Source organism: Colobus angolensis, unplaced genomic scaffold (assembly GCF_000951035.1).
Source record: "Colobus angolensis palliatus isolate OR3802 unplaced genomic scaffold, Cang.pa_1.0 Scaffold156, whole genome shotgun sequence".
NCBI lineage: Eukaryota > Metazoa > Chordata > Mammalia > Primates > Cercopithecidae > Colobus > Colobus angolensis.
The window spans coordinates 2,402,725-2,428,578 of NW_012114666.1; the positions used below are offsets into that span (position 1 = coordinate 2,402,725).

At 45.9% G+C, this 25,854-nt stretch overlaps 2 protein-coding genes across 2 annotated transcripts in view; one reads left to right on the forward strand and one right to left on the reverse strand.

Moving 5' to 3' along the window:
* Nucleotides 1-2,540: 2,540 nt before the first annotated feature.
* Nucleotides 2,541-25,854, reverse strand: part of RTFDC1 (replication termination factor 2 domain containing 1) — a 55,047-nt gene continuing 31,733 nt past the window's right edge. Inside the window, 4 exon segments of the mRNA XM_011936700.1 lie at nt 2,541-3,332; nt 4,234-4,329; nt 4,429-4,483; nt 8,481-8,594. Coding sequence (XP_011792090.1) covers nt 3,154-3,332; nt 4,234-4,329; nt 4,429-4,483; nt 8,481-8,594 — 444 coding nt within the window. The 3' untranslated portion in view covers nt 2,541-3,153.
* On the forward strand, nt 18,512-25,488 carry GCNT7 (glucosaminyl (N-acetyl) transferase family member 7). Its single transcript, XM_011936699.1, is given in 4 exon segments — nt 18,512-19,013; nt 19,016-19,477; nt 21,098-21,193; nt 24,928-25,488. Coding segments are annotated over 4 exon segments (1,287 nt in total). The 3' UTR covers nt 25,155-25,488.

Sequence of the window (25,854 nt, forward strand, 5' to 3'; positions counted from 1 at the left end):
TTCCGGGTTTACGCCATTCTCCTGCCTCAGCCTCCTGAGTAGCTGGGACTACAGGCACCTGCCACCTCGCCCGGCTAGTTTTTTGTATTTTTTAGTAGAGATGGGGTTTCACCGTGTTAGCCAGGATGGTCTTGATCTCCTGACCTCATGATCCACCTGCCTCGGCCTCCCAAAGTGCTGGGATTACAGGCTTGAGCCACCGCGCCCGGCCTGTTTCCTGTTAAGATGTTTATCAATGACAATGCGTGCACAGTGGGACATGAAACCTCATCAGCAATTCTAAGCTCACCCTGGACTTGTGATCTCGCTCTGCCCCCATTTGCCTTGTGATATTTTATTGCCTTTGAAGCATATGATCTCTGTGACCCACACCCTATTTGTACACTCCCTCCCCTTTGAAAACTGCTAATAAAAACTTGCAGGTTTTGCAGCTCGGGGGCATCACGAAACCTGCCGAGGTGATGTCACCCCTGGAGACCCAGCTGTAAAATTTCTTTCTGTTGTACTTTATTTCGCAGACTGGCCGACACATAGGGAAAATAGAAAAGAACCTACGTTGAAATATTGGGGGCTGGTTCCCCTGGTACTGTGGGAAATTGAATAGATGCTATTTTGGAGAATTTCAACATCTTTTCAATTTTCTCCTCCCAGCTCCCTCCTTGGTGGAAAGCAGCTCGGGTCCTGGGGGTGGACAGGGGAGGAGGGAGAGCTAGGAGATGCTCCACTTTCCTCTTGGGCACAGCACCTGAACCCGCGGTCTTGGCGCCCTGGGTGGGAGCCTGCTGGAGCTGCCACTGATTCCTTCATCTGGTAAGGACTGAATGGGGAGAAGGTGCGGTGTGGCCAGGAAGAACTGATTCACCTCGCTGCTTTGGGCCTCAGGCACCTCACCTATAAAGTGGGGGATGGCCATCTTCCCATCATGTTGGGTGGCTGGGGAGTCCCAGGGGGAGAAGCCTGTCAAGGGCTTGGCTGTTCAGTGAGCCCTAAAAGCAATGTGAATGATCAGCCCTCCCCAGCCGCTGGTGTACTGAGGCCTCGTGCCCAGCAGGAGCACAGATCATGGATACCTTCTTCCCTCATGCTGGCCAGGAGCCTTGAAGAGTGGTGCCTTAGCAAAATATTAAAGGCTGGCTAGAAATCTCCAAGGAAGCCCTGATCCCTCCTGCGTGGACAGTCCTGAGGGCAGCTGGAGGGAGGCCCACAGCCTGTTGATTTCAGAGAGGCCCAAAGCAGAGGACTTTGAGATGCTGAAGTTTTGTGTTTCTGGTTCAGTTACCAGAAAAAACTGGACACAGTCAATAAACTCAATGCAAAATAAAACTGATTCAGGCTAACATTAAGAAAACTGAACCTGGTAAAAATAATGGTCATTAAAAGAAAAAAATGCCTCACGGTGGCAGAAGCTATAATTAGTAAAATGTGACTAAAAGGATTGATTGATGAAGTTTTCTCAGTAAAATTAAAACAAGGAAGAAGAGATAGTGATAGAAAACAGTGTTATCCAATTGAAGAAGGAACTGATTGTTGTGAAAATAAATTAACACAAAGAAAAGGGGGCTCAGGTGGGGTAGCTCACGCCTGTAATCCTAGCACTTTGGAAGGCCGAGGTGGGCAGAGTGCTTGAGCCCAGGAGTTTAAGACGAGCCTGGGCAACATGGCGAAACCCCATCTCTACAAAAGACAGAAAAATTAGCCAGGTGCAGTAGTGTGCACCTATAATCCCAGCTACTTGGGAAGCTGAGGTGGGTGGATCACCTGAGTCCAGGAGGTCAAGGCTATGGTGAGCCATGATCATGCCACTACACTGCAGCCTGGATGACAGAGTGAGACCCTGTTTCAAAATTAAAAAAAAAAAAAAGAAAAAGGGAAATAACAATGAGAAAATGGTTGAATTTGGCTGTATAGAAAATTGGGGAAATTCAATGGCTAATTCAGGTTTGTTCTGGAAAAGTCCATGACAAAAATTCATCACTTAATGTAATTTTTATTAAAATGCTCTATACTCACAATGTCAAAATATCCTTGGGGCCAAAGCTTCCCATCACTGTGAAGCCGGGAACCACGCAGGGTTTGAGAAAGAGCAGGGCCACACATGGTTCTCCCTTGCTGACCTCTCCCTGGAGTTCTCCCCACGTGTCTGTCTCCCACAGAAGCTGCCTGCTCACCTCCCACCATTCACCTCCCACAGGTCCTTCTCCTGCTTCTGAAGGAAACCCAGGGCCCCGGGGTCTGGTTTAGAGAAGCAGTCACTATCTCAGTCATACCACCGTGTGCAGAAAGCCACGCAGAGGCCTGGGGCTCTTGGTTCTTCATTAGGAGTCTCATGAGAAGTTCCACTAACTACTGATGTCAACACACATTATAGGCAGATAAAATGCACCTCTTTTCGGGTAGAATTCTCCCTTTACCATCTGCTGGAGGAGAGACGGGTGGGTTCCTCTGACTTCATGGAATGACTCCTATAATCACCAATGCAGTGGCTGCAACATTCTTACCCAAGCATGAGCAGAAGGTAGAAAAGATAAAAACACAGAGGAGAGACGAGGCAGACCAGCTTTATTTTTGAACCCAGTCACTGGGTGCCCAACCAAGACTCTGCTATCTTCGAAATGATGAGATGGGGCAGACTCCCCTAATAGTATTTAGCTAGACCAACAAGGATCCTGGCTCCTCCCAGGGCTGTAGCAGAGGGACGAGGCTCTTCAAAGCTTCTAGTGGGCACAGTGTATTTGAAATCCATCCTTTCTAAAGCCCAGTTTCACTTGGCCTACTTAATTTATTGCTGGTAGCAAAATCATTAGAATTGTAGTTAATATGTGCCAACTCTGCACCAGTGAGGACTCTGGAGTCTCTTGTTACTGGAAGTATAAAAAGTGCGGCCCACAGGGCTTCCTGGCCATGGAAAGGACCAAATGCACCTGCAGGTGGAAGCAAGTATGACCTCGGGCCACTGTGCAGCCCCTCCCATGTCCCCCCTGGAACCCACACGCCTCACAGCAAGAGTGACCACACCATCTCGAACGCTGGCCAGGACAGCTTTATGACACAGAGCTAGAGAGAACACACAGCAGTACACTCAGAGGTGCACAGCGACCTGCCTACGTGGAAACTAAACAACCTTCTAGGGCAGGAGTGGTGGCATTGTGGGCTTCAGAAGCAGTAGGACGTGTGGGTGACCCAGTGGGCGGACTCCTCCTTGGAGCGCTTGGCGGAGCTGTGAGTGGTAAAGAGGGACTTGTAGGCCTCGGATTCTTCACTGTCAGCGATGGACCTCTTTGTGGCTCCACACAGAGGCTTCCCAGCTTTTCCAGAAGAGCTCTCATTTGTTGCTAGAAAAATGAAGAGCCAAAACTGTCAGGGTTGGGATAAAGATGACTCTGAACTTCGCATCCTCAGAAGGGAAGCGTGTCAGTCACTCTGTCCCAGACGTTTTCTTGCTGGCTGTGTGAGTGCTGATGGACATCATCTTAATTGCCAACGCCAGCAAAGCAGACACAGCACGACACATCTATCATTTACTGTCCCACCAACTACTTGCTCTGTCGCAGACACTGGTCCCAGCCCCACAAATGACTTAGATTGTCCCGATGAGGCAGGGCCTGCGTTCCAGGGGAGGAAACGAGCACAGGAACCTGAGTGGCCATCCCATGTAGAGCCGGGATAGGAGCCTGTCAGCCTCCCTGGATGCTACTTAGAGAACAAGATCACACACTCTTAACAATCAATCTGTATTTTTCTTTTTGTGAAATGAATGGTATTTTCTTTGAGTTAAAGAGAGTGAGTTTTAGGAGAAACTTTGATCCTTGGTCAAGAGGCAGCAGAGAGGGGACTCTGAGAGCCACACATGGAGCCCACGAAAGCCCCAAGGGTAAAGAAACTGGGAGCATTCCCCGCAGGCCCTGAGCCACAGTCCATCTGACAGTCTCTGTGCAACATCTGAGCCAGTTCTCAGCACAGCCTTTTTTGCTTGGCACCAGGCGCTTGCTTACTCGAAGGAATCTAAACAACTAGCATTTGTGCCCAGACCCCATCAATCCTGCCAGGGCTCCTGATGAGGGTGTGTTCAATATTTCTTAGTTATCCCCCTAAAGAGAGTTCAGTGCGCTCTCTAGAGACATGACACAGGACAGGCTTGGATTTCCCATTCGCCCACTCCTGTGAAACCTGGACTCAGCCACCTGGGTTTCCAGCCTTCTCGAAACAGCTCCCTGTAGCTACAACAGGACCCACCTGTGCTTTTGGGAGCCAAGTTGTTTTTCTTCTCTCTAGAATCAAGGCTGGTTTCTTCAGGCTTCCCTGTCTTAACTTTTGATGGCCCTGGGGCTTCTGTAAAAGAAAGTAGGCAAAGCAAAAACAATGCAAAACAAAGCATGAACATATTAGCAGACTGCCTTAGAGTCGTAAGGATCGCTTGAAGGATCTTACCTTCACTGACATCTGGTTTTGAAACAGACTCTGCTGCCTTGGGTTTCTTTGTTTTCTATAAAAAGAAAGAATGTTGGAGGACGTGCTCAGATTCACTCCACTTCATCGTCAGTATGGCTGCCCATTGTCCTGGGGGCCCTGTCTGACCGGCCGATGCCAGTCACATGAGACAGTCAGTCACCTGAAGAAGGCTTTTGAGGTTCCGTAACTCCTGAGTGTTCATCCTCTGCATGTGACTCCAGTCATGTACTTCTGCCTCACACAAAAATGTATCTGCATAGAGCTGTTCACTTTTATATTTACATCTCCCAAATCACATTTGCAAAAATTTCAAATGAGGCTGACAGATTTCAGTAATAAGGGCCAAGGTTGATGGTGACAATTGTATAGAAAAGTGCACTTAAATGAATCACACAGAGTATATATGGGTATGTGAAGTCCAGCCAGCATAAACACGAGCTAAATCTTGCACATTCCACTAACTTTTTTTCAAAGTTGTCAAACTGCTTTGGTATTTGTTATTCAAGTATAAGGCCTTGGAAGTTTATATTAAAGACAGTTGAGCTAATTCTTCTAAACTCAAAACTACTCTTGTTAGATTTCCAGACACTAGAATTCTGTTACTCATAATAGTTATCTTGATCAGCAATAATAAAATAAACCATTCGACAGTCACATGGCTGTGTTGGAGCTGATCTAATCACAGAACTGACACGCAGGACTGTGTTCATTCAATTCACTTTAAAATGTCAATGTCCTAAGCATCCAAAAGGTGGCACTAAAGATAAGCAGCCTGATTACTTCAGCCGTCCCCCAGCACTGAGCATTCAAGACAGACTCTCAGGCTTTGAATTTGTAACACATACATGCAATGTGATTTATAACAAAACATAAAGACCTTCTGCGCATCTCACACCTGCAATGCGAGCAATCACATCGTGAAAACTGATACTCGGTCCTTCAAACAAGTCAGAGACCACTGTTTATTTCTAAGCCCTCCATTCATAGCTGAGGTTATTTGAAAAGCACAGGCAAGAAGGAGCTAGAGAGGAAATGTTCCATCTTGCTTTCAGCTGCAAGTGTATTTGGGAAATACTGTGGTATCCTGGCAGCAGTAGCTGTGAGGTATTCCCAGAAGCTCTGGAGAGTATTTTGCAGAGGGGGGCATGTTAGTCCCACTGGGCTTTCAATTACTTGGCAGGAAACCTGTGACAGAAAACTCATGAAAGCAAAATGGTCAAAGAGAACATGGATATTCCTAGTGGCTTCCTTTAAAATGCATTTTTTCCCCTGTTTTGTGTGTGTGTGTGTGTGTGTGTGTGTGTGTGTGACAGAATCTCACTCTGTTGCCCAGGCTGGAGTGCAGTGGTGCGATCTTGGCTCACTGCAACCTCCGCCTCCCAGGTTCAAACAATTCTCCTGCCGCAGCCTCCAGAGTAGATGGGATTACTGGCACGCCCCACCACATCCAGCTATTTTTTGTATTTTTAGCAGAGATGGGGTTTCACCATGTTGGCCAGGCTGGTCTTGAACTCCTGACCTCAAGTGATCTGCTTGCCTCGGCCTCCCAAAGTGCTGGGATGACTGGTGTGAGCCACGGCACTCAGCTGCCCTTTTGTGTTTTTTAAAACTGAGCTTGATCAATGGTAGCAATGAAGAATAGGGAGATGGCTTTTGGCAACTGTCCTTAGTTAAAAACTCCTCAAACTTAGTTTCCCTCTTTTTTCCCCCTCTTACAATAATGAAATCACAGTAATTTAGAAAACCAACTTAGAATTAACACATTTTATATAAGATATACATGTATTTACTTTTCAACCTTAACACAGCATTTAAACGGCCAAGTGGCTTTTTTTTCTTTTTGTTTTTTTTTTGAGAGAGTCTGTCAGGCTGGAGTGCAGAAGTACGATCTCAGCTCACTGCAACCTCAGCCTTCGGGGTTCAAGTGATTCCTCTGCCCCGGTAACTGGGATTACAGGCACACGCCACCGCACCTGCCTACCAAGTGGCTGTTTAAATAGTTCTTATGAATGTTGTATTAACATCTTATAATATTGCTCCATGAAGTATTTCTACCGGCATCTGAATTCAAAGTTTGGGCACAATTCCTTGAACTACAGAGCCATTTTCAGACATTATTTTCTACGTAAAGTAAAATGATGAAAGGAGAAAATACAAATGCTTTTGGCTCTTTCTGATCAGTCTGGATTCACGTGTAATGATAATACTGCTACCATGTGCTCAAGCCTCGGCTTCTTTAAGCCTTACAACCATGAATTACACATTATTCCAGGGTGATACGGTCCTATCTTATCTGTTATGATTTTTTGTTTTTTTTTGAGATGGAGTCTCGCTCCGTCACCCAGGCTGGAGTGCACTGGCGTGATCTCGGCTCACTGCAAGCTCTGCCTCCCAGGTTCACGCCATTCTCCTGCCTCAGCCTCCCAGTAGCTGGGACTACATGTGCACGCCACCATGCCTGGCTAATTTTTTGTATATTTTAGTAGAGATGGGGCTTCACCATGTTAGCCAAGATGGTCTAGATCTCCTGACCTCGTGATCCAGCCACCTCGGCCTTCCAAAGTGCTGGGATTATAGGCAGGAGCCACCGCACCTGGCCTGTTATGATTTTTTAAAAACCCCAAACCTAGCCGGGCGCGGTGGCTCAAGCCTGTAATCCCAGCACTTTGGGAGGCCGAGATGGGCGGATCACGAGGTCAGGAGATCGAGACCATCCTGGCTAACACGGTGAAACCCCGTCTCTACTAAAAATACAAAAACTAGCCGGGCGTGGTGGCGGGCGCCTGTAGTCCCAGCTACTCGGGAGGCTGAGGCAGGAGAATGGCGTAAACCCGGGAGGCGGAGCTTGCAGTGAGCTGAGATCCGGCCACTGCACTCCAGTCCGGGCGACACAGCGAGACTCCGCCAAAAAAAAAACAAAAAACAAAAAACCCCAAACCTCTGAAAAATCTTCAGGCACTCCATCATTCTCGCCTTGGACTGGCACTGGTAAAACACATGCCCACGTGAGGGCAGGCGATTTGTTTCATAATTTTATGTCCTCAGCCTACTGGAGCTCATTTTCTAGTACTTCAAGCATTCTTTTGCCTTAGTTCTGATCACATAAAGTTTTCTCCCTAGCTTATCCTGAACCCAACTTTTTTTTTTTTTTTTTAAAGAATAAGAAACTTGCCACTCACCAAATGCCTATATTCCATAGCTATCATCTGTAAACATGAACATGCACTGCTAGATGGGGAACCGCCAGTGCAAGGAAGAACTCCTGGCGGATGCACTGTCTGGAGCCTGCTCGCTCTGCCATGTTACTCAGCAATGGTTTCCCTGTTTCTGGGTGCCAGGCTCCCTCCCGGACACTGAAGCACCACGCTCCATAAAAGACCCTCCCTCTCCCCGTGAGAGGGCTCAGGAAGGTGAAGGATTTGGCCCCCATTTTTGGGAAGGCTACTCATTAGCTCCTTGCTATTCAAAGTGCGACCCTGAGGAGTTGCATCCGCATGCCCTGGGAGTGGGTGAGACACACAGGCGCCCAGGCCCACCCAGGCCTACTGGAGCCCAGACTGCCAGGGCACTCCCAAGCACATTCCAATCTGGGCAGCAGGGGAACCTTACCTATGCTGGAATGATGGTGACTTTTCATTTTTCCTTTGTTTTACAAGCTATGAGACCCAAGTATAAATCAACAGCAACGGTAAGTGACAGCAGCAGTAATGGTGGTAGCTGCCTTTCCCCAAGGGCTTCCTGGGACGGCGTCAGTGTCAGTGCTTTACGGCCATGGTCTCTGGAGCCTGCTGACAGCTCCATGCCCTCACAGGCTATCACTACCCCACCTCACTGATGACCGCTTGTGCCCACCACAGCCAGGCAGTGCCTGAGCCACAGCTGGAATCTGCTTCTACAGTCCAGGCCCTTCTAGGTTGTAAAAATTGCCTTGATCATGCAAACCCCTAAGTAGCTGCCAGCTCAGTTCAGTGGTTTGCAGTCGGCTCTGGAGTACAGATGGGGGCTAGGCGGAACCTGAAGACTCCCATTACCTTTTCCAGCTTCGCTCTCAGCCTCCTCTCCTCCATCCTGGTCTTCAGCACATCCACATCCTCCTTGGTGCCATTGAGCACGATGACATCATCCTCCTGGAAGGCAGCCCCACACTGGAGAGGGCAAACAAGAGAGGGCAGATTCCATCACCACTCAGTGGGGAGGTCACGCTTCAGTCCCCCACTCTCAGCCCCAAGCAGTGGCCCCCAGGCTCCTATTACTGGCTTTCTGGTCAAAGCCTTGGTTTGGAAAGTTCCTGCACACAGCAAAGGGTCAGCGCAGCAGGTTAAGAGTGCTATCACTTGCAAGGCTGGTGCCTGGCTGGTGTCTGGGAACTTGGATTTTGGGAGGGTTCCCGCCATTTTTTAACTGACAAGAGTAGCTTGGCTCATGTGCCCAGACTGTTTCTATGAACAATGTGGTCTATGCTGACACCTACCCTCCTTATGGGAGTGTGGAATTCTGCAACATGCTAGGCCAAGGGTATAAAACCGGCTCTCAGCCAAAACACTGGGAACTGAGTCTCTCATTTGCTTCCCTGGGCAAAAACATCACACGTGTTGCAGTTTCATTGTGGGTGGAAAGTATTCACTTCGTGCAACCCCTTGAGGGAGGGAGTGTGCGTAAGGAAGCCCCACGTGGATCCTTCCAGACTCTGCTACCTGCACCTTTTCCCTCAACACCCAGCTCCATATCCATACCACACTGCTGCAGTGAATCTTAGGTAAGTACAACCATATGCTAAGTCTCGAGTCTTTCTAGAAAACCCCCAAGCATGACGGCAGCTGTGAGCAGGGTCTAGGCCACCCTGACAGTATCGTGGTGGTAGAAACGCACACTGCACACACTCAAAGGCACGCCCACACTCACAGAACTGTCTGAGCGAGCCACCTCGGCAGAGGCTCCCTGTGACCATGCTGTCACTGGTGGGATCCCAGCACTCTGTGTTTGCTCCATGGCACTAATCATGACCTGGAGTCTTGTCTTCATCACTTTGCCTATGTGGTCTTCTTCCCTGCTGTGGCCCCAGCAGCTACCCAGTGCCTGGCACAGCAGAGGTACCCAGGGCTGGGGACAGGAAAACAGGGGAAAAAACGAGAACCAGGAGTGGAGGTTCCCAGTCGTGCATTCTGAATTGAGATTTCTGCCACCATCTGTCTAGGCCAACTTGCTCAGGCCACACCACCTCTCTGGGCCTCAGTTTCCTCAGCTGCAAAAATGAGGGGGTCTAAGACTGGGCGTGGTGGCTTATGCTTATAATCTCAGCACTCAGGAAGGCCAAGGTGGGTGGATCGTCATTTGAGCTCAGAGTAATAACAGACATATTATGCCCGGAATCTCTTTTGTAGAAAACATTATCAGCACAAGAAAAGCCACAAAAGCACTTTTTTTCCTGAAGTTGCCAAGGATTTTCCAGCATCTCCCAAATGCACAGAAGATACCAACAACCATTTGCTGACCCTCCTCAGCCCGTGCCTTAGCTGGGTTATTTAATGCAGTTCTTGTCTCCAAAAGTGATTTTCAGGTTAAGATCAGCTTTTTTTCTAGGGTGCGTCTGGTAAATTTTCATGACTGAAGACACCTTTTTGACGCACAAATCCCTGAGGGTGGTGCCACAGAGAAGTTACATGAATGACTGAAGCAGGTGCCCAATCTAGCATTTAACTGGTACAGCCCTTGAAGAAAAGGAGCTTGTTTTTAGCCATCATTGTAGAGAGCTGGGCCTACAGGAGGAACAGCCTGCTCGGCTAGAGGAGGTCCCCTGGGAAGTCTCACGCTATGGGAGGTCTGAGTAGAGCTTTCCCATGGCTCTGGAAGATGGTCTCTTCCCTGCAGCGAAAAAGAATCTGCAGGAACAGAACCAGGTGGTAGTTAAGGCCCAGTGGGGCCTGGAGCCACAGCTATGGCATAAAGGGCCAAGGGGTGAGGAGGAGCCCAGCGTCTGCTCCCTGTGGGTGCTGCCCCCACCTTTCTTTTTCTCTCCTTCCGGGTTTCTGCTGCTGCTTCTTTCTATCACTCCTTGCTGCCCCTCCTTCCGACAGTGTCGGGGTGAGCGGTCTCCTTCCTCTCGACCAGGCTGTTCAGAGGCCATGGACCTTATTCTGCACACAGGTGAGCTGTGTTGTGTCCAGACTTACTGTACTTTTAAAGTTGAATCGGCCACTGACAATAAGAAGTCAGAAACCCCTCACATTAGAAATTGAGCAATCTTGCTCTTTCTCTCAAAAATTCAAGAGATCCATTAATCCCAAACCCACACCCTCAAGGGCCTCAGTGGCTTGGACCTTGGTAGGAACTGCCCCTGGAGACTGGGCAGAGTCCTCCCAACCGCTAGGGCCCCATCACTTGTTCTGGGTAGGTGCTTGACCCGAGAAACCTGAGTGCAATGGTTCATCCCTGAAGGATGAGGGAAAACAAGGGCAGGGGGCTGCCGCGAAGTCACAGCTGGTCCACAGGGACCTGCTCCCCACTTCTTTGGTAGATAACATGTATTATACCAACAGAAAAAACACCCATATCTTCCTGCTAATGCATTTTTCTTGAGTATTGTTATTGTACAGTAGAAATTATATATCCATTTAAATTTTTATCTTCATTCTTTTTATTGCTTGTAACTCAGATGTCCAAAGAATGGGGGAAATGTTAAAAAAATCATGAAATACATTCCCAAAAAGGAAGATTATATGGTTAGAGTTTGGGGCAACGTAGAAAATGCTCATCATAAGTTAAAGGAAAAAGCAAACTAGTAATTGTATATTTATATTCATATGCCCTCTCTGGATGCTTTTTAAAAGTATTTTTAAAAAGGCCAGTAGGGAAAATGCCAAGAGGGGAACAGTGGTCAAATTAGGAGCAATATGCTAATGCATCTAGATATTTATATCACTTTAACAAATGGAATAGTGGCTTCCCAATCTTTCTCCTTACCAATAATATTAGCAATGAACAGCTGACTGCATGCATCTCTGACCTAGGAATTCCACTTCCGAGACGTGGTCATTCTCTATCACGGAATCCTGTTTTTGTTTCCTGTGCAGTACCCTATGGCTTAGAGTAAATGAGTGTTATGTCTGCATGTTTGTACTGACTTTTAAAACAGTGTGGGCCGGGCGCGGTGGCTCAAGCCTGTAATCCCAGCACTTTGGGAGGCCGAGACGGGAGGATCACAAGGTCAGGAGATCGAGACCATCCTGGCTAACACGGTGAAACCCCGTCTCTGCTAAAAAATACAAAAATCTAGCCGGGCGAGGTGGCGGGCGCCTGTAGTCCCAGCTACTCAGGAGGCTGAGGCAGGAGAATGGCGTAAACCCGGCAGGCGGAGCTTGCAGTGAGCTGAGATCCGGCCACTGCACTCCAGCCCGGGCAACAGAGCGAGACTCCGTCTCAAAAAAAAAAAAAAAAAAAAAACAGTGTGTTTCCTCCACTACACTGTTGGCCCGAAGCAGGAGGCATTTTGTCTTCATGTTCCATGGTGGGAGCCTAAGGTTCTGCCCACAACAGATACAGTGAATAACTGCTGAATGAATGAATAAGAGCAGAGCCTAAGGAAATATTTCAAAGTAGGATAAAAGGAGATGAGATTTTAAAGCCAAGCAATTCTCCCAAAACCTTGCATGCAAATATACATCCCCATACACGAGCGTCCCCATCACACCTTAAGTTTTGAAGAAAAACTTATGCTAATCTGAATGGCAAGGGAAACAGCTCCTTTTTGGCTCGGATTAAGAAACATTAAAAATCCCCACTGCATTCACAATACCTGTTTCGTAAATGATCCCTATGTCCTTTTGTTTATTAGGGATTTCATTTTTTAAATGTTTTACTTTAGTCAATCTGTATAAGACGTTTATACATCAAGCTGATTTACCCTTTGTCCATTTATTACCAATAGAAATGGGTGGCACAGCTCCTCTAGTACATTTGCTTCTTGTGCTGGCATTTCCCACAGCAATGTGGAAGTGTAACGTTTAATGTGGGCAACACTCCCCAGCACTTCCTCAGTTGCTTCTTCCACTGCTGTTTGGCTTAGAATGGCTTCCTCCTTCCAGATGCAGAATGTGAGACGAGGTGAAACCCAGCACCAACCCTCGACCCTCAGGAATGGGCCAGTATGAACAGATCTGCCATCTAGTCCAGGTGCACCCACAGGACAAATATTATTGTTATTATTATTATTATGAGATGGCACCTCACTCTGTTGCCCAGATTGCAGTGCAGCGGCACGATCCTAGCTCACTGTAACCTCAAATTCCTGGGCTCAAGCAATCCTCCCACCTCAGCCTCCTAAGTAGCTAGGACTACAGGTGCGCACCACCTTATCTGGCTAATTTTAAAGAATTTTTTGTAGAGACAAGGTCTTGCTATGTTTCCAGGCTGGTCTCAAACTCCTGGCCTCAAGCAATCTTTCCACCTCAGCCTCTCAAAGTGCTGGGATTATAGATATGAGCCACTGCACCCAGCAAGGCCATGTTTCGAAACAAGCATTCACAAGATGCAGGAAGAGATGGCACAGCAAGACCTCACAAGCTGGCAATGTGACTTTTCCACACATAAAAGGACCTGACCTTTTCTGATTCTTGCTAGATAACTCACAGACTCTGAGTATCACACAAACAAAATGTATGGGGTCTCCCCACTGGAAGGCCACATGAGTGCCGCAACTCCTGAAGATTATGGGGACTACATTCTGTCTGCTCAATGTTTCTAATAGTCTGTGCTATGGCAACTGCAGCATCTGTTCTGCAAAACAGCAGCATGTATCTCAGAGGCAGCGAGGAGAATCTGTATTCATCCGACCACACATCCCGCTTAGGCGTCAAGGCACACAGAAGATAAGAAATTTCTATGGTGTGTGATCTATGCCTCTTGGTGCCGATATTCTTAATAGAGCTGTCTGTGGCAAGCCTGCAGAGAGTACCAGCAAGCAGAGAACCTTTAAAACCAGAAAAGGAAAGGATGTTAAGAAGAAAAGTACCCAGAGGTGGAGAAAGAAGGGAAGTGGAAAGCCTAGTGAAGGCGTGTCAGACCCCACTTTCACCACGTGCTATGGCGCAGACTCATCCTTGGGGACGCTACAGAGCACAGAGAAGGCTCAGTCCCTGCCTTGTGAAATGTCTGGATCTTTCTGAATGCTATTTATGGAGAAACGGGATTTTTAAGTGACTTTTATTTATCCCCTTCATGAGAGAGGGTCTGATAACTAAATCATGCCTCCTGTATTTAAAATCATTTCAAGACTCTGACTCATGAATACCACGATTTCATCCTGCAGTTTTCTGAATGTGAGTGGCTATGCGCCCTTCATCTGGGTCAGGCGTCTTCTGTTGTCTCATTTTGTTTTTCAGGAGGGATCCGGTCCCAAGGAAATACTCAGAGAAGCAAAAGCAGCAACGACTTTTCAATCTGCAGGTCAGAACTAACAGGAATTAAACTCTCCAGGGACAGACAGCAACAAAACCTGCCAGGCAACTCTACTCAAGTGACTGAAGCAGGTGCTGCTGCTGGGGAGGAACCGATGGGAGAGAAAGGCCAGGCTGGGCCCTGACGCCTCCAGGACTCCCACTCCAGGAACCAGGGGGCTTCTCCCGGTAAGCGTCTCAGTAGCTATGCAAGACCCACCAAGGCAAAGGTTAAGTAGATACGTGTGTGTGTGCGTGTACGCACGTGTGTGTGTGTGGCAGCGTCTCACTTCTTTGTCACCCAGGCTGGAGTGCAGTAGTGCAATCTCAGCTCACTGCAACCTCTGCCTCCTAGTTTCCAGTGATTCTCCTGCCTCAGGCTCCAGAGTAGCTGGGATTACAGGCACACGTCACCATGCCCAGCTGATTTTTGTTATTTTTGGTAGAGATGGGGTTTCACCATGTTGGGCCAGGCTGGTCTCAAACTCCTGACCTCAAGTGATCTGCCTGCCTCAGCCTCCCAAAGTGCTAGGATTACAGGCGTGAGCCACCACACCTGGCCACAGGTACACTTTTTGAAGTAAATAATGTTTTTCTTTGCTGTATGGTTTTAAAACATTAGAATATGAGTAATATTTGAAATGTAGGTGTTGCAGGTGTCTTTTTCTATCAAAAATAGCCCCCACTTTTGTTTAAGCCAAAGAAAAGTAGAATATTTTCCCAGTATGGCATCAACCAGATTTTTAAATATAAAATGCTACCATTTGTTAACTCCTCACATGAGAGGCAGATTCAAGACCACGTTCAAATCCTCAGCTCTCATTTTGTAAAATAAAATGTTTTATTTCTTGTGGTTGTTTTGAGTGGATATCCTAAAATAAAGTTTTTTTCTTTCCATCAAAATGGCTAAAATAATTGATACATGTTTCAGGAACAAGCATTTTGAGAAAGGCATCCATTTTACCAGACAGCTAGCTTTTGAATTCAAAATTCGTCCAACTCATATTATCATCTCAAATAACTCAGGAAAACACTGTGCTAACACTGAGGCTGCTTTGGACAGCATTCTAAGCTCCGAGAGAAAGAGACACCACATTTTTGTTGTGTGGCTACAGGGACTTTAGGACAAGGGAAGAGAGCACCTGCAGTTACAGTTTCGGGGCCGCATTACTCCAAGGGTGCGCGCCAGTGAGCACGGAGGAGCTCCTAGGGCCAGGCTCAGTGTGAAACTCACATCCTTCACTCCTGCACCTCCTCCCAGTGTCCCTGTGAGGCAGACACTACCACACACCATGTCCGCAGTCAAGAAAATGGACACTCAGGGAGCTTCCGTTACTTGCCTGACAGATTCTTAAGCGCTAGGGCTCTGAGCCTAACACCGGGGCCCTGATTCAAAACCCATTTCCTGAAGCTAAATATGAGGTTCCTAATAAGGTAAATGCAATATTGAGCTTCCCTCAACCCCCACCCTTTTTTAAAAGTAAAGCTCTCAGAAACTTTCTTTGGGTGCTAAATCAACTGCTTATGCTGGTTAAATTAATGTCAATGCTTTAAAACGGTAATATTCTAGAATATATGGCAAAATATTTTGAGTTCACCCTTAAAGGTTCCCATCCATTATCTATTTACTCATAGGAATTTCCTTTAAAATATATACATATAAAAAATTCAGCAAAAGAGAATATATGGGATGCTGCCAACTCACCCTAAAAAGTCTCTACGACAAATGAAATCCCTTCCTAACAAATTCTCAGAGACTATATCCTTCAACGAACTGTTCTGGAGGTAATGTGGTATCAAACCCATATTGCTGACTTTTGCTACTGGCTGTGAAGGCCTGTTGGGAGTCGGGGGAGGAAGACCGTGGAAGAATTACAAGAAAAAAAGAACACAGGCACTGGCTCTAATTAGAAGAGCAATGTGTTTGGAAACAACTCCCTGGAAGTACTTTAACCTTGGCCTCAGGACAAAACCTTGGCCTTTGAGGTTGGAAGGGGTTTTGTTCCACTGTACACTACATACATATAAGGCGCGCATTATTATGTCTTTGGTACCACTGTTATGTTTTTGTCTCAAAGGCCAAGGTTTTGTCGTGAGGCCAAACCTCCGCCGCAAGAGCGAAACTCCTCTAAACAAAACAACAAACCAAAACAACAACAAAAACCCAAAACAGGCCGGGTGCAGTGGTTCACGCCTATAATCCCAGCACTTTGGGAGGCCGAGGGTGGATCACTTGAGGTCAGGAGTTCGAGACGAGCCTGGCCAACATGGTGAAACCCCATCTCTAAAAATACAGAAATTAGCTAGCATGGTGGCACATGCCTATAATCCCAGCTACTCAGCAGGTTGAGGCAGGAGAATCACTTGAACTGGGGAGGCAGAGGTTGCAGTGAGCCAAGACCACGCCACCGCACTCCAGCCCGGGCGACAGAGACTCTGTCTCAACAAACAAACAAACAAAAAACAAAATAAAAGGACAACAGACAAAAAACAAAAACAAAACCAAACCCTTCTTCCTATACTAAAGTCATAATACAGAGGAAGATATGACAAACTATGGCACATAGTTTATCTTTAATCAAAATTCTTACAGGAGAAGTAGTAAAAAGCTTGACTTTCAAGAACATTTTTCTTTCCTATTCAATTTCTACAATCAGGTTTAATTTATTTTAGAAATCTCATATAAAATGCATAAATTATGATGGTTTCATGTTTATAAAGATAAGTATTACATAATTTATAAGAATGTCTTTAAATTAGGCTATAAGGTTTCACGTTTGGGGCAGAAACCATTTACTGAACCAGTGGAACACAGGCAGCCTGACATACCTCGGCAGTGGTGCTTTTTATTCTGGAAGCATGATGGGTAGAAATAAACTGTACAATGAAAATACATACAACAGCTTTAAAAATCCATGATCAATGTTAATAGTTTTCGTTGGCTCAGAGTTTAAGAACACAAGGAGAACTAAAAATGCTGCCTGGGTGAGGCATTATCCAAACAGCATTTGTAAAAATGACGTGGAAAGGCAAGGAACCAGTGTCCAACCTGAGCTCAAACACCAGTCACATGTATATGGGCTTTTGAAAAATAGGAAATAGGAATAACATGCAACTTTATTTTTGTTGTTCTTTTGTTTTGTTTTTTTGAGAGGGAGTCTTGCTCTGTCGCCCAGGCTGGAGTGCAGTGGTGCAATCTCAGCTCACTGCAAGCTCCGCCTCCTGGGTTCACACCATTCTCCTGCCTCAGCCTCCCGAGTAGCTGGGACTACAGGCACCCGCCACCATGCCTGGCTAATTTTTTGTGTTTTTAGTGGAGATGGGGTTTCACTGTGTTAGCCAGGATGGTCTCGATTTCCTGACTTTGTGATCCGTCTGCCTCGACCTCCCAAAGTGCTGGGATTACAGGTGTGAGCCACCACGCTGGTCAACACGCAACTTTTAATGGAAACCAAATCAAGATTCATAAACAAGAAAAACAAATACTTTCTAACAATATAAAGTTTGACATGTTACCAAACAACCTTCTTCCCTAAATTCCAAAGAATGATCCTTGCATGTAATAATTACTTAACTGAAACCTTTTGGTCACTTCTTGCTACTGCTACACCTATTCATGTACCTCTGTAGACTCAAGACAGACAACTACATGACTATCAAATAATGTTATTAAAGATACCTTTTTTTAAATCTATGACATGTTTCCTAAAAATAATTCAGAAACTCTTTTCTTTCTTTTGGGAGACAGGGTCTCACTCTGTCACCCAGGCTGGAGTGCAATGGGATAATCAGGGTACCACCACATCTGGCTAATTTTCAAATGTTTTATAGAGATGGGGTCTCACTATGTTGCCCAGGCTAGTCTTGAACTCCAGGGCTCAAGTGATCCTCTGCCTTGGCCTCACAAAGTGCTGAGATCACAGGCACGAGCCTGTGCCTGGCCCAGAAACTCACTGCGACAGGTTTAAGTGTATAATCATAAAATTCCTCTTAATTTGTCACTTCTTTTATTGGAAATATTTAGTCTTATATGCAGAATAATGGCATAAAATGAACTTTGAATAATGCAGAACAGGACAATGTCTATGTCTAAAACAAGTATTTGCGATTTTTCATCTCCCTAAATAAGGGCAATAACATGAAAATATGCTCAACATCATTAGTCATTAGGGAAATGCAAAGTAAAACTACAGGAAACTAACATTACACACTCATTAAAAGCTAAAAATTAAAACATTTGACCACAGCAAGTATGCATGAGGCTATATAATAAATGGAACTATCATACATTGCTGGTACAACCACTTTGGAAAAACAGTTTGGCAGTTTCTTAAAGAGTTACACACACCCTGACAAACTATAGTGACAGAAGGCATACTGGCAATTGCCAGAGATGTGGATGGAAAGAAAGGATGAAAAGGAGCGTAAGAACACTTTGAGGGGTGAGGGAAATGCTTGTTATCTTCATTTCTGTGACGGTTTCATGGGTGTATATATGTAGCTTAGTGTACTTCAATAAAGTTGGTGGGGGGAGAGTTACAACACCCTAAATTGTCTCTGTTGTTCTTTTAGGAAGCTTAAAGGAAAAATACTCAAATTACGGTAATAAGAATGCACTCGGAGCTCAAGATATGAGCCAGCTTCGAGTCACAAAGTCTGGACTTGTTGTGAGCGCAGTCATTTGCATCTTCATTTTTCTTTACTTAAGGAATCCAACTCCTGCGGAACTAGAGGAAGAACCTGTCCATTCAGAAGTAGTAGAATGTGGCTTGTACCCAGATGAACGGTGCTCCGCTTTATTTGAAGGGAAAGGGGCGGCCCCCCAAATTGCAAAATTTTGCAAAATCCCTCATAAATCTGAAATACATGCTCATTTACACACACCAGGAAACTGCTCCAGGATTTCTTGGGGGCTGCATTTCATAACCAGACCCCTGTCTACAGAAGAGAGTGATTTCTCTTTGGCATATATTATAACTATTCATAAGGAGCTGGCCATGTTTGTGCAGCTTCTCAGAGCTATTTATGTACCTCAAAATGTTTACTGTATTCATGTTGATGAAAAGGCCCCAAAGAAGTATAAGACTGCTGTGCAAACCTTGGTTAACTGTTTTGAAAACGTTTTTATTTCCTCCAAGAGAAGATGGCTTATGCTGGCTTTACAAGACTACAGGCAGATATTAATTGTATGAAAGATCTAGTGCATTCTAAATTTCAATGGAACTATGTCATCAATCTTTGTGGACAGGATTTTCCCATCAAAACCAACAGAGAAATCATACACTACATCAGAAGTAAATGGAATGATAAAAATATCACTCCTGGAGTAATCCAACCACCACACATTAAATCCAAGACAAGTCAAAGTCATCTCGAATTCGTTCCTGAAGAAAATGTCTATGCACCTCCAAATAACAGATTCAAAGACAAACCACCCCATAAGTTAACCATTTATTTTGGAAGTGCTTACTATGTACTTACAAGGAAGTTCGTAGAGTTCATACTGACTGACATCCGTGCAAAAGACATGCTTCAGTGGTCCAAAGATATCCGCAGCCCAGAGCAACACTACTGGGTGACCCTGAACCAACTAAAAGGTAAGAAAGACCCACCGATATGGATGTCTGTGCAGTCAGCAGCAACAGCAGAAGATTTACTTATTTATTTTGAGACGGAGTCTCACACTGTCACCCAGGCTGGAGTACAGTGGCACAACCTTGGCTCACTGCAAGCTCTACCTCCCGGGTTCACGCCATTCTCCTGCCTCAGCCTCCCAAGTAGCTGCGATTACAGGCGCCCTCCACCACGCCTAGCTAATTCTTGTATTTTTGGTAGAGACGGTGTTTCTCTATGTTGGTCAGGCTGGTCTCGAACTCCCAATCTCAGGTGATCCGCCTGCCTCAGCCTCCCAAAATGCTGGGATTACAGGTGTGAGCGAGCTCACCTGGCCATAAGATTTATTCTTAACTGAAGATTTTTTCAATTCAGCTATGTTTTTTTTGGCTTTGTAAATGTTCCACATTCTGCCAGACCTTCCACTTAGTGAGACAGGAAGTTCTCTGATTTTAGGGGTCTGAAGTTAGCTGAAAGATAACTTCTTATCTTTTGTTCCCTCTCTAGAAAGAAGTACTGGCATTTTGCATTTCCTGAGACTTTGGAAAATTCTGAGCATAAATCTTTAGAAAGTTCTTCATTTATTTGATAAATACTACTGGATAACTACTGGTGCCAGGCATTGTGCTAAGGGCTCTGTAAGATGGAAAGTATTAAAGCTAGTAATGGTTTTGTGGCAAATTTGATACTTCAGATGGGTTCTCTGAGAGGTAGAGGGAGATCAGATACCATCCTTTTATTTTTTTTTTTTTTGAGACGGAGTCTCGCTCTGTCACCCAGGCTGGAGTGCTGTGGCCGGATCTCAGCTCACTGCAAGCTCCGCCTCCCGGGTTTATGCCATTCTCCTGCCTCAGCCTCCCGAGTAGCTGGGACTACAGGCGCCGCCACCTCGCCCGGCTAGTTTTTTGTGTTTTTTAGTAGAGACGGGGTTTCACTGTGTTAGCCAGGATGGTCTCGATCTCCTGACCTCGTGATCCGCCCGTCTCGGCCTCCCAAAGTGCTGGGATTACAGGCTTGAGCCACCGCGCCCGGCCTCAGATACCATCCTTTAAGTGGACTTCAGTATTTTCTTTGTAAAAGGTGGACTGGCTCCTATAGGGAGTGTGGCTTCAAGCCTGAACAACTAAGCTAATCAGCCTAGATAGTGGTACACGATGAATCCAGTAGACATTGGTTAGGATTTTTTAATATAATCTCATATCCATTGCAAGTTCTATTTTCAAATAATCTCCAAAGGCTGTTACAGAGAAAACACAATCCAAAGAACCCCAAGAGAATCACAAAGAGCACTCTGCATACAAGGGAGTAGTAACAAGGGATGGAGAAAGGGCCGAAAAATGAAATCCAAGTACAAAGATGGCGATCCCCAACCTCGGTCCACCCGGATGCTACCGCCAGTGTAATACACGCTCCCACCCCCAAAAGCACTAGCCTTTGATCAAATGTCACAAGTGAAACATTTCAAGGAAGGTTGGACTTTCCCCTCTACTTTTCTCATTGACTACCTCATCTAGAGGAAATGGAAATGAAAGCACAGAAGAACTTGTACTAAAAGAACTGGGAAGCAGATTCCACCCTGTATGCTGGTTTTGTTTTCCTCTTAGATGCTCCAGGTGCTACACCACATGCTGGCTGGGAAGGAAATGTTCGAGCCATTAAATGGAAAAATGAGGAAGGAAATGTTCACGATGGATGTAAAGGTAAAAAGAAAAACAAAACAAAACAAAAAAGGCTTGAAACTGTACAACAACTATAAAACTGCTGCCTCAATTCTAGTGGGAAAGACCGAGGACCATGTTTAAAGTAATCTGGAATTAGTGATGATCCAATCAGCATAGGTTGAGTCAATTTTTAAAAAAAATTTTATATAAGATTCATACAGGCCGGGGGCGGTAGCTCAAGGCTGTAATCCCAGCACTTTGGGAGGCCAAGACGGGCAGATCACGAGGTCAGGAGATCGAGACCATCCTGGCTAACATGGTGAAACCCCGTGTCTACTAAAATACAAAAAAAAAAAACTAGCCGGGTGAGGTGGGGGGCGCCTGTAGTCCCAGCTACTCGGGAGGCTGAGGCAGGAGAATGGCGTAAACCCGGGAGGCGGAGCTTGCAGTGAGCTGAGATCCGGCCACTGCACTCCAGTCTGGGCGACAAAGCGAGACTCCGTCTCAAAAAAAAAAAAAAAAAGATTCATACAGAAAAGTACACAAATCACAAAAAATATAGGTTGATAAAATTTCCTAAAGTGAATACCCCCTCTGCGGCAATAGCTAGGCCCTGCGTGTGTCTCCACACAGCTTCCTACCCAGCGGCAGGAACACAGAGACACAGTCACTGATTTTAACAGTGCTTTCGGGTAGGGAGCTCGGGTTTGAATATAGGAGACTAGATATTAAAAATAAACTAGGTTTACCCGGTTTTTCAGCTGTTTAAAAGACTGGCCTAAAATAGACAGATTGGAGACAAACAAAAAATGTAAATCAAATACCAGACTAGTTCAAAGACAAGTCAGTCCCACTGCCAACATGCACAGCCACCCTCCTGACGCAGAGGTGCCAGGTTAGAGGGCTGGAACCATTTTCTAGTGAAGTGGTGTTTTCAAAAGCAGATATGATTCAATTAGGGATCCATTCACATGGTAGAAAAGCGACAGGTAAACAACAGGTTAACAGGAGCTCTGCCCTTTCTTTAGAAAGCAGGGACTCCCTGTCATTACACACGGGGATTTGTCAGGACTAGTCAGTAATTGTTCAGAAAAAGCAGGGTGCTCGGATTCTTCCTGAAAACAGGAGCCCCTCAGGTGTGCACATGGCGTAAGAAGTCATGACGGGTTGACACTATCAATAGTACCTTAATGATTCAGAATTCTGAATGAAATCGGAACGTTTCAACAATGTTTGAAAAAAACCCTAGTTAGTATAAATCCTAACGAAGTCCTCATTCCCTAAAAGTAAACACCTCAGGAAGTTTTTACTAGCTTACTAGTTCATACTAGCTTCGGTAGGAAAACGGTTCTCACAGTCAGGCAGTAGCTTGGCCATCCGTGGCCAGCATTCAGAGTCAGCACCCAAAGTAGGCCAAGCCCTGGTGTGTAGGGAGGCAGTAAACCTTCCAGGGCTCTGGCTTTGGGCCTGCCCTCAATCCTCACAACAATTCTCAGGTAGAAACAATTATTCACCCTTCCTACTGATGTGGAATCCAAGGCTCAGGTAAATGAAGTCAGTCCCACAGGCACAGGGAGGAGGGGCAGGCCTGGGGCTCAGACTGGGAGCAACCAACTGCCGCCACTACGATGGGTGAGCTCCCAGCCCGACTCTGCGTGGAGAGGGACAGCTATCCCACTAGAACCAGCAACAAAGAGTTTATTTTTAATCACCCAAATAGCATTAACACAGCTCTGAAAATGGTCCATTTATTTGTATTCTCTTCCAGTTCAACTTCATCTGTGTCTAAATGGCACAGCTGTATCGTTAAAATCAAGGTGTAGCTGAGCTGCTTTTCACTTATGTCCTAAGTTTCTCCCGCTGATAGTCTTCACATTTGTAATTTTTTTTTTTTTTTTTTGAGACAGGGTCTCGCTCTGTCACCCAGGCTGGAGTGCAGGTGGTGTGATCACAGCTCACTGCAGCCTCCATTTGCTGCGCTCAAGTGATCTTCCCACCTCAGTCTCCCAAATAGCTGGGACTACAGGTATCAGCCACCAAGCCCAGCTAATTTTTTATTTTTTATAGAGATGGGGGTCTCACTATGCTGCCCAGGCTGGCCCTGAACTCCTGGGCTCAAGTGATCCTACCGCCTTGGCCTCCCAAAGTGCTGAGATTACACACATGAACCATTGCATCTGGCCCATATTTATAATTTTAAAGCAGTTAAATGTAACTCTACTGAGATTCTACCACATTGTAGCAAATATGTCTATCAAGTAAACTTTTTAAAATCATGGTAACAGCTGCCACTTATATAGCCTTACAAACAACACTGGACACTTTGTGCATACATCCCCCTGCCCTTTTAAAAATAGTATTTCCTTAAGATAGGTTTTGTTTTGTTTGAGATGATGGAGTCTCGCTCTGTCGCCAGGCTGGAGGGCAGTGGTGCGATCTCGGCTCACTGCAACCTTTGACTCCCTGGTTCAAGCGATTCTCCTGCCTCAGCCTCCCAAGTAGCTGGGATAACAGGCATGCGCCGCCACGCCCAGCTAATTTTTGTATTTTTAGTAGAGATGGGGTTTCACCATGTTGGCCAGGCTGGTCTCGATCTCCTGCCCTCATGATCCACCCACCTCGGCCTCCCAAAGTGCTGGGATTACAGGCGTGAGCCATCGTGCCCAGCCAAGATAGGTTTTTTAAAAATAGGATTACTGGGCTGGTGTGGGGAAAGAGAGCAGGAAGGAGCTGGGCAGAGAAAGAGCAAGGTTTCTGAAAAAAAACAGACTTTCCCTCTCACACACGCTGAGGCCTCACTTCTCTAATCTGTTTCCTCACCTGCAAAATGGGAATGATGATGGAATCCACTTCAGAGTGTTACTGTGAGAATTAAAAGGGAGAGCAGAAAGAGCCAGACACGGTTGTCAAAAGCACATAAAAAGTGTCACCGAGTCTCCAAGGAATCCAGTCACCACTGGATTCCAACTCTAATTCCCACTTAAAAACTTTTTTTTTAAATTAGAGATGAGGTCTCACTCTATCGCCCAGGCTGGTATCAGACTTCTGGGCTCAAGTCATTCTCCCGCCTCGGCCTCCAAAGTGCTGGGATTACAGGAGTGAGCCACCAAGCCTGGCCTGTAATTCCCACTTCAATGTTTGTATCAAATGTTCACTCTGAAAAACAAATAAAAAGCAGTGCCAGGCGCAGTGGCTCACACCTGTAATCCCAGCACTTTGGGAGGCCGAGGCAGGCGGGTCACTTGAGCCCCGGAGTTTGAGACCAGCCTGACCAATATGGTGAAACCCTGTTTCTATAAAAAATACAAAAATTTGCTGGGCATCGTGGTGCATGCCTGGGGTCCCCCCAAAATATAGAAGCAATGACTTATTTAAAATCCATACCATTCTTACGAACTACTTACAACCAATGAAAAGACTTAGAAGTTCATGGAACTCAGAATCTATCGGAATTGAGATTTTACCAGGTACATGAGTGCTAGCTCATCTCCCTTGTGCCCATGGTGAGCTAAAATTCCATGGTATTCACCCAAAGCAGTAACTAACAAAGATGTTAGAAATCACTAAAAGAAGGAAAGCGTCCCTTTCCACTGTAAGTTCAAAATTCAACATAAAAGCCCCTATCAAGGCACTCATGGAAATGCTGTTTGATGTGAACTCTGGTGAAGCCGAGGCTCACCAGTGACACTGGACAGAGTATGCGCCACTTTCTGCGTGTGAATAAAACGGGCGAGGAAACAAAGGCAGCCAGGTTTTTGTGTTTCTTTCTGCAGGACGCTACGCCCAAGACATCTGTGTATACGGACCAGGAGACCTGCCATGGCTCATTCAGTCGTCTTCTCTGTTTGCCAACAAATTCGAACCCTCGACAGACCCGCTTGTAGTTACCCGCTTAGAGCGGCAGCACAGACTTCAAGTGCTGAGGCAGGCAGAAGTTCCCAAAGAGCCACACTGGCATTTTCAACAGCAGAGTCATGTCAATATGAGACTGAACCACTAGGGAGTGTTTGCTTTCTTACTGAGTGGCATCATTCTGTTTCCTCGACTTGAAACAAGAGAACATCAAACCAAAGAAAGTGGGAAGGTGATTCCTTGATTCAAATTATTCCTCAAGTGAATTCAGAAACATGCTATTGACAATGCTTTACTATTGATTACAGGCCACTTTTATAGCTTTGGGAAAGAAATCACAAGACCAAAAAAAACTCAAGCTACCACTGGTGACATAGAGCAATGCACTTAGAAGGCCAACTGCTTCAGTAAAAAGCTGCTGAAAACCCAAATTCTCCAAACACCTGGATCCAGGCTCAAGCTGAAATAAGAACGACACAGCCCATTTTGAAGACTCAGATATTACTGTGTATGAGATACTGAGAAAGAACAAACTCCCAGTAAAAATGAAAATATGCTTATCTGAAACAGTCCTCACTGGCTGCGAGCCATGTAACTCTGTTCTGGAGGTCCTAGAAAAGTACTGACGAGCGTTATTTCTTTGGGTAAAACGGACCTCATCTGGAGTAGAAAACACACCTTGTTAAAAAGGGTGCCCCAAGTGTCTGCGGTCTTGACGTGTCATCTCCTAGCACCTTCTGTGATGGTGGACATTCCACAGCTGAGCTGTCCAACGCTCACCACAGCCACAGGGGCTCCTGAGCATTGCAGACATGGCTACAGCGACTACAAAAGTGAATCTTTCTTTC